The sequence below is a fragment of the Hemitrygon akajei genome, chromosome 6, assembly GCF_048418815.1.
Source record: "Hemitrygon akajei chromosome 6, sHemAka1.3, whole genome shotgun sequence".
NCBI classification, from domain to species: Eukaryota; Metazoa; Chordata; class Chondrichthyes; order Myliobatiformes; family Dasyatidae; genus Hemitrygon; species Hemitrygon akajei.
Window position 1 is genome coordinate 85,865,843 of NC_133129.1, and position 14,964 is coordinate 85,880,806.

At 50.8% G+C, this 14,964-nt stretch overlaps 1 protein-coding gene across 1 annotated transcript in view; it reads right to left on the reverse strand.

Annotated features, from left to right (window-relative positions):
* Positions 1 to 14,964, reverse strand: part of LOC140728734 (voltage-gated potassium channel subunit beta-2-like) — a 70,937-nt gene that overhangs the window by 34,575 nt on the left and 21,398 nt on the right. The window contains exon 5 of the mRNA XM_073047686.1: positions 537 to 581. Coding sequence (XP_072903787.1) covers positions 537 to 581 — 45 coding nt within the window. The remainder of the gene's footprint in view (positions 1 to 536; positions 582 to 14,964) is intronic.

The window sequence follows — 14,964 nt, forward strand, 5'->3', positions numbered from 1 at the left end:
TATGCCAGCCCTCTGTGCAGTCTCAGCAATCCCATTACTTTTCTGTCAACACTCACTGAACCCCAACACCCCCCTCAGATCTACCCCTCACTCACTTCCTAGGGGCAAACTCCCTGAGACACTCCACACTGACACACGCACGTGCACACACATACACACAGCGCCCGAGATCAGGATTGAACCCTGGTCTCTGGGACTGTGAGACCAGTGGCTTTACCCATATTTACAGCCACTTGTGCCACCCACATTAGCCAGTAAGTACACCCTGGAGAGCTGAATTGCCCCTTTCGGTGCCTAGCATAGGAGTGTAGTTAGGCCATTTGGCCCATCAAGCCCATTCCACCATGAACAAATATTCTCAATGCAGGAGTCAGTGGGGTGGGGAACTGGTGGGCATGTGTGATAGGCAATAGCAGGAATACAAGGTGGGTGGGTCTGTTGGGATTCCTCATCTAGGAACCTGTATGGACACAATAGGCCAAATGGCCTCCTCAGTCGTAATAAGATAGAGGATAAAACATTAAATTCACTCTTACCTCCATCCTTTCTTCTTTATGATGTTTCCCAGTGTGACTTCAGCCCTGGTGTGGGACAAGTGACAGAGAAAGGGTAGGGGAGAGTCAGACAGACGGGACAGTACATGAACAGCCCCTGTGGTCCAGATCGGCTCATTGTCTGAGATACCGGGGGCAATGAAAACCCTTGCTTGCTTGCAGCTCACAGAGTAACCAGGGTACTGGACAATGATAACTGCGAGGACGAGGGCAAGCCAGCAGATGTCCTAGGCCCGTACTGTATACATAGCGAGGTGCCTAAGAGTCTTGCACAGTGCTGTATTTGAATGATCTGACAGGAGCTAAGGATGTTGGGAATGGCGAGGGTGGAGTGCTGCGGGAGGGGTGTGGGACAGGTGGCAGAGAAGGAGTGCCGCGGGAGGGGTCAGGAAGAGTGGCGTGGGTGCAGACACACCCAGCTCTGAGTCATCAGGCAGGGTCATTTGATTCCAAACAATTGGTTTATTGATCATTACAGAATGTCTTCCTTTAATGATCAATAGATAGATAGATAGATAGATAGATAGATACTTTATTCATCCCCATGGGGAAATTCAACTTTTTTCCAATGTCCCATACACTTGTTGTAGCAAAACTAATTACATACAATACTTAACTCAGTAAAAAAAATATGATATGCATCTAAATCACCATCTCAAAAAGCATTAATAATAGCTTTTAAAAAGTTCTTAAGTCCTGGCGGTAGAATTGTAAAGCCTAATGGCATTGGGGAGTATTGACCTCTTCATCCTGTCTGATGAATGCCTTCCTCGCTCTTGCTTCTCCCAACCATGATTCCCCTCTCCCTGCCCCCTTCCCACTCTCAGTCCGCAATAGAGACTCAGATCAGAATCAGGTTTATCATCACTCACATGTCACGAAATCTGTTTCTTTTTGTGTCAACAGGACTATGCATTATATAAAATCACTGCAGTACTGTGCAAACTGATGAGGCTCCTGAATAAAAGGGGATAACAACACTCACTTGGTCCGTTACTGAAATGTTCCTACAACCAATGAACTTACTTTAAGGACTCTTTCTTGAGAGGTGATTTGATGGACATATACAAAATTACGAGGGGTATAAATAGGGTAAATGCAAGTAGGCTTTTTCCACTGCAGTAGGGTGGGGCTACAACTAGAGGTCAAGGGTTAAGGGTGAAAGGTGAACAGTTCAAGCGAAACATGAGGGGAAGCTTCTTCACTCAGAGGGTGAGAGTGTAGAATGAGCTGCCTGTGCAAGTGGTGGATGTGAGTTTGATGTCAAGGATCAAGGGAAGTTTGGATAGGTACATGGATGGTAGGGGTGTGGCACTTTAAAGGTTTCAGCACACACTAGATGGGCCAAAGGGCCTGCTTCAGTGCTGTACTTTCCTATAACTCTCTCATGATCTCATGTTCTCATTATTTATTACTATTTATTTATACAGGTGTCCCCCGCTTTACGCCACTTCGCTTTTACAAAAGACCTACATTCGTAACCTGTTTTCGCATTACAAAGAGGATTTTCGCTTTCATGAAAATTTTTCCCATATATATGAATGGTTCTTCGCTTGACGCCATTTCGGCTTAAGAAGGGTTTCATAGGAACACTCTACCTTTGTGGGGGGGGGGGTACTCCTGTATTTGCATTTGCACAGTTTGTTGTCTTCTGCACTCTGGTTGATCTTTCATAGATCCTGTTATAGTTACTATTCTATAGATTTGCTGAGCATGCCCACAGGAAAATGAATCTCAGGGGCATATATGGTGACATGTGTGTACTTTGATAATAAAATATACTTTGAACTTTACACTTGGAAGAAAGACTAAAGTAGCAATAACTGAAGACGCAGAATCGAGAGGATCTGTCGTGGGCATTTTGCTGTTCTGTACCGTAGAGGCAGAAATGAGGCCCCTGAGCCACACTGGGGGCACAACAGAGAACACGGCCAAGGAGAGTCAGAGACAGAGGGACTCCAATACTGCCCTAGCGCCAGCGGAGTGACGGCCAGTAAGTCAGTCCTGGGCCCAACATGTTGATGGAAGGTGGAAGACAAGCGGGTGTTCAGCGCTGACCATCTGCATTTAACCGGTCTCTCTCTCTCGCTCTCACTCGATGCTGTTGGAGGATGGTGCCGGAATCCTGGGCCTTGGGGAAGGTTTAATCGGCATGGTACGTGGACTGGGCTCTGTGGTTCGTGTTATGATTTGTTTTTTCTTTCTGGTCACTCCTTTTTTATTGCTATTTTGTGTCAAGAAAAGACACAACGCTAAATTGAACTGAACTAGACTGTTTTAATGACTGTGTGGTTGAAATTTTTACATTCTGTATTTTTCACTCATTTTTGCCATTTACATGATTTCTTCTTTTTTTGCGTGTGGGAGGGGGGGGTTTGATGCTTTTCTTTGAACGGGTTCCATGGTGTTTCTTTGTTTCGTGGCTGACTGGGGAAGACGAACCTCAGGGTTGTGTACTGCATGCGTACTCAGGGTTGTGTACTGCATACGTACTCAGGGTTGTGTACTGCATGTGTACTCAGGGTTGTGTACTGCATACGTACTCAGGGTTGTGTACTGCATGCGTACTCAGGGTTGTGTACTGCATACGTACTCAGGGTTGTGTACTGCATGCGTACTCAGGGTTGTGTACTGCATGCGTACTCAGGGTTGTGTACTGCATGCGTACTCAGGGTTGTGTACTGCATACGTACTCAGGGTTGTGTACTGCATGCGTACTCAGGGTTGTGTACTGCATACGTACTCAGGGTTGTGTACTGCATGCGTACTCAGGGTTGTGTACTGCATACGTACTCAGGGTTGTGTACTGCATGCGTACTCAGGGTTGTGTACTGCATGCGTACTCAGGGTTGTGTACTGCATGCGTACTCAGGGTTGTGTACTGCATGCGTACTCAGGGTTGTGTACTGCATGCGTACTCAGGGTTGTGTACTGCATGCGTACTCAGGGTTGTGTACTGCATACGTACTTCGATAACAAATGTACTTTGATACTTTGAATCAATGGAGTAGAAAGCTCAAGAAGAGATCATACAGTATGGCCAAGTGAAATAGGAATTGATATGAAAGGAGAGGGGAGTACCGAATTAAAAGTATTATATATAAATGCACGAAGTATAAGGAATAAAGTAGATGAGCTTGAGGCTCAGTTGGAAATTGGCAAGTACGATCTTGTGGGAATAACTGAGACATGGCTTCAAGCGGACAGGGCCTGGGAAATGAATATTCAAGGATATACATCTTATCGAAAGGACAGACTGACTGCAGAGGGGGTGGGGTGGCTCTGTTGGTGAGGAATGATATTCAGTCCCTTGCGAGGGGGGACATAGAATCAGGGGATGTAGAGTCAGTATGGATAGAACTGAGAAATTCTAAGGGTAGAAGGACCCAATGGGAGTTATCTATAGGCCCCCAAACAGCAGTCTGGATGTAGGGTGTAAGTTGAATAAAGAGTTAAAATTGGCATGTCGCAAAGGTAATGATACAGTTGTCATGGGGGATTTCAACATGCAGGTAGACTGGGAGAATCAGAATGGTACTGGACCCTAAGAAAGGGAGTTTGTGGAGTGCCTCCAAGATGGATTCTTAGAGCAGCTTGTACTGGAGCCTACCAGGGAGAAGGCAATTCTCGATTTAGTGTTGTGCAATGAACCAGATTTGATCAGGGACCTCCAGGTAAAGGAACCATTAGGAGGTAGTGACCATAATATGATATGTTTTAACCTACAATTTGAGAAGGAGAAGGGAAAATCGGATGTGTCAGTATTACAGTTGAGCAAAGGGAACTATGGAGCTATGAGGGAGGAGCTGGCCAAAGTTCAATGGAACAATACCCTAGCAGGGAAGACAGTGGAACAAAAATGGCAGGTATTTCTGGGAATAATGCAGAAGGTGCAGGATCGGTTCATTCCAAAGAGGAAGAAAGATCCTAAGGGGAGTAAGGGGCGGCCGTGGCTGACGAGGGAAGTAAAGGGCAGTATAAAAATAAAAGAGAAGTATATCATAGCAAAGATGAGCGGGAAACCGGAGGACTGGGAAGCTATTAAAGAGCAACAGAAGATAACAAAAAAGGCAATACGCCAAGAAAAAATGAGGTGCGAAGGTAAACTAGCCAAGAATATAAAGGAGGATAGTAAAAGCTTCTTTAGGTATGTCAGTAGCAAAAAAATAGTTAAGACCAAAATTGGGCCATTGGGGACAGAAACGGGTGAATTTATTATGGGGAATAAGGAAATGGCAGACGAATTGAACAGGTACTTTGGATCTGTCTTCACTAGGGAAGACACAAACAATCTCCCAGATGTAATAATGGCCAAAGGAACTAAGGTAAAGGATGAACTGAAGGAAATTAATATTAGGCAAGAAACGGTGTTGGATAGACTGTTGAGTCTGAAGGCTGATAAGTCCCCGGGACCTGATGGCCTGCATCCCAGGGTACTTAAAGAGGTGGCTCTAGAAATCGTGGACACATTGGTAATCATTTTCCAATGTTCTATAGATTCAGGAACAGTTCCTGCTGATTGGAGGGTGGCTAATGTTGTCCCACTTTTCAAGAAAGGAGGGAGAGAGAAAACAGGGAATTATAGACCGGTTAGCCTGACGTCAGTGGTGGGAAAGATGCTGGAGTCAATTATAAAAGAGGAAATTATGACACATTTGGATAGCAGCAGAAGGATCAGTCCCAGTCAGCATGGATTTATGAAGCAAAAATCATGCTTGACTAATCTTCTGGAGTTTTTTGAGGATGCAACTATGAAAATGGACAAGGGAGAGCCAGTGGATGTAGTCACCCACGCAGTCAGGAGCGAGTTACCCACAGCTGGAGAATTCCCCAGCTCTGGGTAACTCACTCCTGACTGCACACTCCGCAGCCTCCCAGACTCAACACCGAATTCCCCAGCCGTGGGTAACTCACTCCTGACTGCACACTCCGCAGCCTCCCAGACTCAACACCGAATTCCCCAGCTCTGGGTCACTCACTCCTGACTGCACACTCCGCAGCCTCCCAGACTCAACACCGAATTCCCCAGCCGTGGGTAACTCACTCCTGACTGCACACTCCGCAGCCTCCCAGACTCAACACCGAATTCCCCAGCCGTGGGTAACTCACTCCTGACTGCACACTCCGCAGCCTCCCAGACTCAACACCGAATTCCCCAGCCGTGGGTAACTCACTCCTGACTGCACACTCCGCAGCCTCCCAGACTCAACACTGAATTCCCCAGCTCTGGGTAACTCACTCCTGATTGCACACTCCGCAGCCTCCCAGACTCAACACCGAATTCCCCAGCCGTGGGTAACTCACTCCTGACTGCACACTCCGCAGCCTCCCAGACTCAACACCGAATTCCCCAGCTCTGGGTAACTCACTCCTGACTGCACACTCCGCAGCCTCCCAGACTCAACACCGAATTCCCCAGCCGTGGGTAACTCACTCCTGACTTCACACTCCGCAGCCTCCCAGAGTCAACACCGAATTCCCCAGCCGTGGGTAACTCACTCCTGACTGCACACTCCGCAGCCTCCCAGACTCAACACCGAATTCCCCAGCTCTGGGTAACTCACTCCTGACTGCACACTCCGCAGCCTCCCAGACTCAACATCGAATTCCACAGCTCTGGGTCACTCACTCCTGACTGCACACTCCGCAGCCTCCCAGACTCAACACCGAATTCCCCAGCCGTGGGTCACTCACTCCTGACTTCACACTCCGCAGCCTCCCAGAGTCAACACCGAATTCCCCAGCTCTGGGTAACTCACTCCTGACTGCACACTCCGCAGCCTCCCAGACTCAACACCGAATTCCCCAGCTCTGGGTAACTCACTCCTGACTGCACACTCCGCAGCCTCCCAGACTCAACACCGAATTCCCCAGCTCTGGGTAACTCACTCCTGACTGCACACTCCGCAGCCTCCCAGACTCAACACCGAATTCCCCAGCTCTGGGTAACTCACTCCTGACTGCACACTCCGCAGCCTCCCAGACTCAACACTGAATTCCCCAGCTCTGGGTAACTCACTCCTGACTGCACACTCCGCAGCCTCCCAGAGTCAACACCGAATTCCCCAGCTCTGGGTAACTCACTCCTGACTGCACACTCCGCAGCCTCCCAGACTCAACACCGAATTCCCCAGCTCTGGGTCACTCACTCCTGACTGCACACTCCGCAGCCTCCCAGACTCAACACCGAATTCCCCAGCCGTGGGTAACTCACTCCTGACTGCACACTCCGCAGCCTCCCAGACTCAACACCGAATTCCCCAGCCGTGGGTAACTCACTCCTGACTGCACACTCCGCAGCCTCCCAGACTCAACACCGAATTCCCCAGCCGTGGGTAACTCACTCCTGACTGCACACTCCGCAGCCTCCCAGACTCAACACCGAATTCCCCAGCCGTGGGTAACTCACTCCTGACTTCACACTCCGCAGCCTCCCAGACTCAACACCGAATTCCCCAGCCGTGGGTAACTCACTCCTGACTGCACACTCCGCAGCCTCCCAGACTCAACACTGAATTCCCCAGCTCTGGGTAACTCACTCCTGATTGCACACTCCGCAGCCTCCCAGACTCAACACCGAATTCCCCAGCCGTGGGTAACTCACTCCTGACTGCACACTCCGCAGCCTCCCAGACTCAACACCGAATTCCCCAGCTCTGGGTAACTCACTCCTGACTGCACACTCCGCAGCCTCCCAGACTCAACACCGAATTCCCCAGCCGTGGGTAACTCACTCCTGACTTCACACTCCGCAGCCTCCCAGAGTCAACACCGAATTCCCCAGCCGTGGGTAACTCACTCCTGACTGCACACTCCGCAGCCTCCCAGACTCAACACTGAATTCCCCAGCTCTGGGTAACTCACTCCTGACTGCACACTCCGCAGCCTCAACACCGAATTCCCCAGCTCTGGGTAACTCAGTCCTGACTGCACACTCCGCAGCCTCCCAGACTCAACACCGAATTCCCCAGCTCTGGGTAACTCAGTCCTGACTGCACACTCCGCAGCCTCCCAGACTCAACACCGAATTCCCCAGCCGTGGGTAACTCACTCCTGACTGCACTCTCCGCAGCCTCCCAGACTCAACACCGAATTCCCCAGCCGTGGGTAACTCACTCCTGACTTCACACTCCGCAGCCTCCCAGAGTCAACACCGAATTCCCCAGCCGTGGGTAACTCACTCCTGACTGCACACTCCGCAGCCTCCCAGACTCAACACCGAATTCCCCAGCTCTGGGTAACTCACTCCTGACTGCACACTCCGCAGCCTCCCAGACTCAACATCGAATTCCACAGCTCTGGGTCACTCACTCCTGACTGCACACTCCGCAGCCTCCCAGACTCAACACCGAATTCCCCAGCCGTGGGTCACTCACTCCTGACTTCACACTCCGCAGCCTCCCAGAGTCAACACCGAATTCCCCAGCTCTGGGTAACTCACTCCTGACTGCACACTCCGCAGCCTCCCAGACTCAACACCGAATTCCCCAGCTCTGGGTAACTCACTCCTGATTGCACACTCCGCAGCCTCCCAGACTCAACACCGAATTCCCCAGCTCTGGGTAACTCACTCCTGACTGCACACTCCGCAGCCTCCCAGACTCAACACCGAATTCCCCAGCTCTGGGTAACTCACTCCTGACTGCACACTCCGCAGCCTCCCAGACTCAACACTGAATTCCCCAGCTCTGGGTAACTCACTCCTGACTGCACACTCCGCAGCCTCCCAGAGTCAACACCGAATTCCCCAGCTCTGGGTAACTCACTCCTGACTGCACACTCCGCAGCCTCCCAGACTCAACACCGAATTCCCCAGCTCTGGGTCACTCACTCCTGACTGCACACTCCGCAGCCTCCCAGACTCAACACCGAATTCCCCAGCCGTGGGTAACTCACTCCTGACTGCACACTCCGCAGCCTCCCAGACTCAACACCGAATTCCCCAGCCGTGGGTAACTCACTCCTGACTGCACACTCCGCAGCCTCCCAGACTCAACACCGAATTCCCCAGCCGTGGGTAACTCACTCCTGACTGCACACTCCGCAGCCTCCCAGACTCAACACCGAATTCCCCAGCCGTGGGTAACTCACTCCTGACTTCACACTCCGCAGCCTCCCAGACTCAACACCGAATTCCCCAGCCGTGGGTAACTCACTCCTGACTGCACACTCCGCAGCCTCCCAGACTCAACACTGAATTCCCCAGCTCTGGGTAACTCACTCCTGATTGCACACTCCGCAGCCTCCCAGACTCAACACCGAATTCCCCAGCCGTGGGTAACTCACTCCTGACTGCACACTCCGCAGCCTCCCAGACTCAACACCGAATTCCCCAGCTCTGGGTAACTCACTCCTGACTGCACACTCCGCAGCCTCCCAGACTCAACACCGAATTCCCCAGCCGTGGGTAACTCACTCCTGACTTCACACTCCGCAGCCTCCAAGAGTCAACACCGAATTCCCCAGCCGTGGGTAACTCACTCCTGACTGCACACTCCGCAGCCTCCCAGACTCAACACCGAATTCCCCAGCTCTGGGTAACTCAGTCCTGACTGCACACTCCGCAGCCTCCCAGACTCAACATCGAATTCCACAGCTCTGGGTCACTCACTCCTGTCTTCACACTCCGCAGCCTCCCAGACTCAACACCGAATTCCCCAGCCGTGGGTCACTCACTCCTGACTTCACACTCCGCAGCCTCCCAGACTCAACACCGAATTCCCCAGCTCTGGGTAACTCACTCCTGACTGCACACTCCGCAGCCTCCCAGACTCAACACCGAATTCCCCAGCTCTGGGTCACTCACTCCTGACTTCACACTCCGCAGCCTCCCAGACTCAACACCGAATTCCCCAGCCGTGGGTAACTCACTCCTGACTGCACACTCCGCAGCCTCCCAGACTCAACACCGAATTCCCCAGCCGTGGGTCACTCACTCCTGACTTCACACTCCGCAGCCTCCCAGAGTCAACACCGAATTCCCCAGCTCTGGGTAACTCACTCCTGACTGCACACTCCGCAGCCTCCCAGACTCAACACTGAATTCCCCAGCTCTGGGTAACTCACTCCTGACTGCACACTCCGCAGCCTCCCAGACTCAACACCGAATTCCCCAGCCGTGGGTAACTCACTCCTGACTGCACACTCCGCAGCCTCCCAGACTCAACACCGAATTCCCCAGCTCTGGGTAACTCACTCCTGACTGCACACTCCGCAGCCTCCCAGACTCAACACCGAATTCCCCAGCTCTGGGTAACTCACTCCTGACTGCACACTCCGCAGCCTCCCAGACTCAACATCGAATTCCACAGCTCTGGGTCACTCACTCCTGACTGCACACTCCGCAGCCTCCCAGACTCAACACCGAATTCCCCAGCCGTGGGTCACTCACTCCTGACTTCACACTCCGCAGCCTCCCAGAGTCAACACCGAATTCCCCAGCTCTGGGTAACTCACTCCTGACTGCACACTCCGCAGCCTCCCAGACTCAACACCGAATTCCCCAGCTCTGGGTAACTCACTCCTGACTGCACACTCCGCAGCCTCCCAGACTCAACACCGAATTCCCCAGCCGTGGGTAACTCACTCCTGACTGCACACTCCGCAGCCTCCCAGACTCAACACCGAATTCCCCAGCTCTGGGTAACTCAGTCCTGACTGCACACTCCGCAGCCTCCCAGACTCAACACCGAATTCCCCAGCTCTGGGTAACTCAGTCCTGACTGCACACTCCGCAGCCTCCCAGACTCAACACCGAATTCCCCAGCTCTGGGTCACTCACTCCTGACTGCACACTCCGCAGCCTCCCAGACTCAACACCGAATTCCCCAGCTCTGGGTAACTCATTCCTGACTGCACACTCCGCAGCCTCCCAGACTCAACACCGAATTCCCCAGCCGTGGGTAACTCACTCCTGACTGCACACTCCGCAGCCTCCCAGACTAAACATCAAATTCCCCAGCTCTGGGTAACTCACTCCTGACTGCACACTCCGCAGCCTCCCAGACTCAACATCAAATTCCCCAGCTCTGGGTAACTCACTCCTGACTGCACACTCCGCAGCCTCCCAGACTCAACATCAAATTCCCCAGCTCTGGGTAACTCACTCCTGACTGCACACTCCGCAGCCTCCCAGACTCAACACCGAATTCCCCAGCCGTGGGTAACTCACTCCTGACTGCACACTCCGCAGCCTCAACACCGAATTCCCCAGCTCTGGGTAACTCAGTCCTGACTGCACACTCCGCAGCCTCCCAGACTCAACACCGAATTCCCCAGCTCTGGGTAACTCAGTCCTGACTGCACACTCCGCAGCCTCCCAGACTCAACACCGAATTCCCCAGCCGTGGGTAACTCACTCCTGACTGCACTCTCCGCAGCCTCCCAGACTCAACATCAAATTCCCCAGCTCTGGGTAACTCACTCCTGACTGCACACTCCGCAGCCTCCCAGACTCAACACCGAATTCCCCAGCTCTGCGTAACTCACTCCTTCTCTTCATATCACCGTCTGTCCGTCCTGATGAACGACTTTGAGCTGGAATGTTTATAATTCCTTCCTCCCCCACAGGAGCTGCTCGACCCACTGAATTCTTCCATCAGGTTCAAAGTAACTCAAGCATTATCATAGTAGGCATGCAGTATACAGCTCTGAGATTTATTTTCCCACTGACAGCCATGAAACAAAGAAACACCAGGGACTCCGTTCAAAGAAAAACATCAAATCCACCCCCCACTGTGCAAAGAAAAAACAAATCATACAAATGAGTGAAAAACACAAACTCGGAAAGTCCAGGCATGTTCAGTTCAGCTCAATTTGTTTTCTGCAGGCCACCCCAATCCAAAATCGCCCAAAATAGTAACAAAAACACAAGAGCGATTGCATCATGATGTGAACTCCAGAATCCATCCACAGACCACATGGAATGAACCAAGACCCAGGACTCCTTTAGCACCCTCCGATGGCATCGGAAAATCCTCCAATATTTCTGTTGCTCCAGATTCCCACATCAGTCCCCACCATCGGTCACACTGGTCGCCTCAATGTGCAGGAATGTAAGAAGCTGCAGAGAGCAGTGGACTCACCCCACACATCACGGGAACATCCCTCCTCACCATTGGCCTCGTCCGGGCCACGCCATCTTCTTGCGGCTCCCATCGGGCAGGAGGTACAGAAGCCTGACGTCCCACTCCACCAGGTTCAGGAACAGCTACCTCCCTTCAACCATTCAATGTTAGAACCAACCGGCAAAACCCTAGTCACTCCCTCTGTATGGCAACACTCTGACTGCTTTACACTACAGTGGAGCTTGTTCTGTCCTGAAAAAGGGTCTCGGCCCGAGACATCGACTGTTTACTCTTTTCCACGGATGCTGCCTGGCCTGCTGAGTTCCTCCAGCATTTTGTGTGTGTGTTCAATCAATTCAATTCAAGTTTATTTGTCATAATTGAATACCCAAACGAGACAGCGTTACCAACAGTCACACAGCACAAAGCACACGTAGCACAGACAAGAGAGCAGACACGTAAAGATACCAGTAGGATACAGTCATGCTAAACCAAAATAGAGCGATGAGTGCTGCCAAAATCTGCAGTCGACCACAATACAGCTCGTCTTCTGTTGAGCAAGCACTAGGGGGCAGCACCAACTCCAGTCTGGACGCCACGCCACACCGCCCCCTGGTGGAGCGCACCGGCTTTGACGCCTCCATCCTGGCGGTTGTAAACAGGTGACACTGGGGCTGGAGGCAGCAATTCCTCCACCGACCGTCCCTGCTGTACGCCAATAAATCAGTGAATCAAACTCCCGCATTAACAACCTCCAAAGGGGTCTTGCGATCACAACAAAAGTGACCGAGACAATCACTCACTATTACGACTGCATGCCTGCTTCGACGCAGACAGCAGTATAATCTGGAGTTTCTTCACTTTGTCCACCAACAAGCCACTCGCTGATGGGGTAGACCTGCAGTACTTAAAGTTCTTAATGTCCATCAGGATCTTGTGATTTTTAAAGATATGTTTAAAAAGGACAATACAGGCAGTCCCCGAGTTACGAACGTCCGACTTACGGACAACTCGTACTTACAAACCGAGGAAGGAGAACGCCATCTGCCATTTTAAGTCAGATCGCGACGCCGTCCGCCATTTTAAGTTGTTGCCGTTGACACTGTGTTGACTGTTTAACTTTGTATTTGGCTTAAATTGTTCTTAGTAAGATTCACCCTGACCCTGCCCCCCTCCACAATTCCGGTCAGCTGGTGGCACAGTGAGATCAGCGCCGGGTTGGAGAACGGATGTTCCCGAGTTCGATCCAGTGACAGACCGCTCCCGTGCCGGATTGATGTCGATCCAGTGACCCCCGTACTATCCATGCTGGGCTGATGTCAAGCTCGCAACTCGACCTCGTAAAAAAAACACTGCCACCTCCAGTTTAAATTCCCACGCGGAATATTGTGGAGGATCAAATACCCAAACCCAGCACAGCCCCCACTTGTCCCATTTAACCTGTCTCAGTGTGATGGTCCTTAGAACCCAGCAGACCTCGGGAGCCAGCGGAGCTCAGAACCCACCACCCACAGTGTTTCTGTTCCATTGACGGGAAGCAATCGCGATTGAAAATAAAGCGGAAATAATAAAGCGTTTGGAAAGAGGTGAAACGCTAGCGGTCATTGGAAAAGCATTAGGCTACAGTTGGTCAATGATCGGAACAATTTTAAAGGATAAAGTGAGAATAATGGAGCATGTGAAAGGCCCTGCCCAGGTGAAAGCTACAATTATTACTAAGCAACCCAGTGGTTTAATTATTGGAATACATACATTTCTTAAGTGTTTTATATGCACAGAAAGGTAAAATATATACTATATACTAAGGCAAACGTTTGACTAACTGACGCTAAATAATACCGGATGTACTTGTTCCGACTTACGTACAAATCCGACTTAAAGACAGACTCAGGAACGGAACTCGTACGTAACCCGGGGACTGCCTGTAACCCCTTTTGTTGACCCGTAGAAGCTGCAGCGACTGAACACACACACTGACATCTTACTGGAATCCCACATCCTTTGCAATAGAATTAGTTTCTTCCTCGAATTTTATGTTTAATTGATGTTTTTCTTGTGAATGCTGTTTATATGACGCTATGTGTCTGTGATGCTGTGTCAAGGAAGTTTTTTATTACACCTGTGCATATGTGTAGTCATGCAGATGACAATAAACATTACAGTCTCTCGTGTCTCCTCTGCCATCATTTTGTCCACTCCAACCCTCTGACTCTCAACACAGGAGCCCCTCAGGGCTGTGTACTGAGTCCCCTCCTTTACTCCCTGTATACCCATGACTGTGTCGCCACCCACAGCTCCAATCTGCTAATTAAATTTGTCGATGACACTACATTGATTGGCCTAATCTCAAACAATAACAGGGTGGCCTACAGGGAAGAAGTCATCTCTCTGACTCAGTAGTGTCAAGAAAACAACCTTGCCCTCAATGTCACAAAAACAAAGGAACTAGTTGTGGACTCCAGGAGGAATGGAGACGGGCTAACCCCCATTGACATCAATGGATCTGGGGTTGAAAGGGTGAACAGCTTTAAGTTCCTCGGCATCCACATCACTGAGGACCTCACGTGGTCTGTACACACCAGCTGTGTGGTGAAAAAAAACAGCGCCTCTTTCACCTCAGACGGTTGAGGGAGTTTGGTATGGGCCCCCAAATCCTAAAAACTTTCTACAGGGGCACAATTGAGAGCATCCTGACTGGCTGCATCACTGCCCGGTATGGGAACTGTACCTCTGTTAATCGCAGGACTCTGCAGAGAATGGTGTGGACAGCCCAGTACATTTGTAGTTGTGAACTTCCTATGATTCAGGACCTTTACAAGGACAGGTGTGTAAAAAGGGCCCGTAGGATCATTGGGGACCCGAGTCACCCCAACCACAATCTGTTCCAGCTGCTACCATCCGGGAAGCGGTACCGCAGCATAAAAGCCAGGACCAACAGGCTCCAGGACAGCTTCTTCCACCAGGCCATCAGACTGATGAACTCACACTGATTTGAGTGTACTCCATATTACATTTACTGTTCTATTTATTATAAATTACTCTGATTTCACATTGCGCATTTAGACGGAGACATAATGTAAAGATTTCTACTCCTCATGTATGTGAAGGATGTAAGAAATAGTCATTTCAATTCAATTCTTCATTAGTTTGGCCTAACCCTACAACAGACAACAAAACCTCATCACCCTCTGACCTTTGACCTGACCCCTCCTCCCAATGCAGCCATTCCATTGGATCCATAACCCCCTCCTCTATGTCTATATTCCTCAGAGTTTAGAGCAATGACGGGCGACTTTACAGATACATCTCAGACCCTGAGGGGATGTGACAGGGCTGATGTGGAG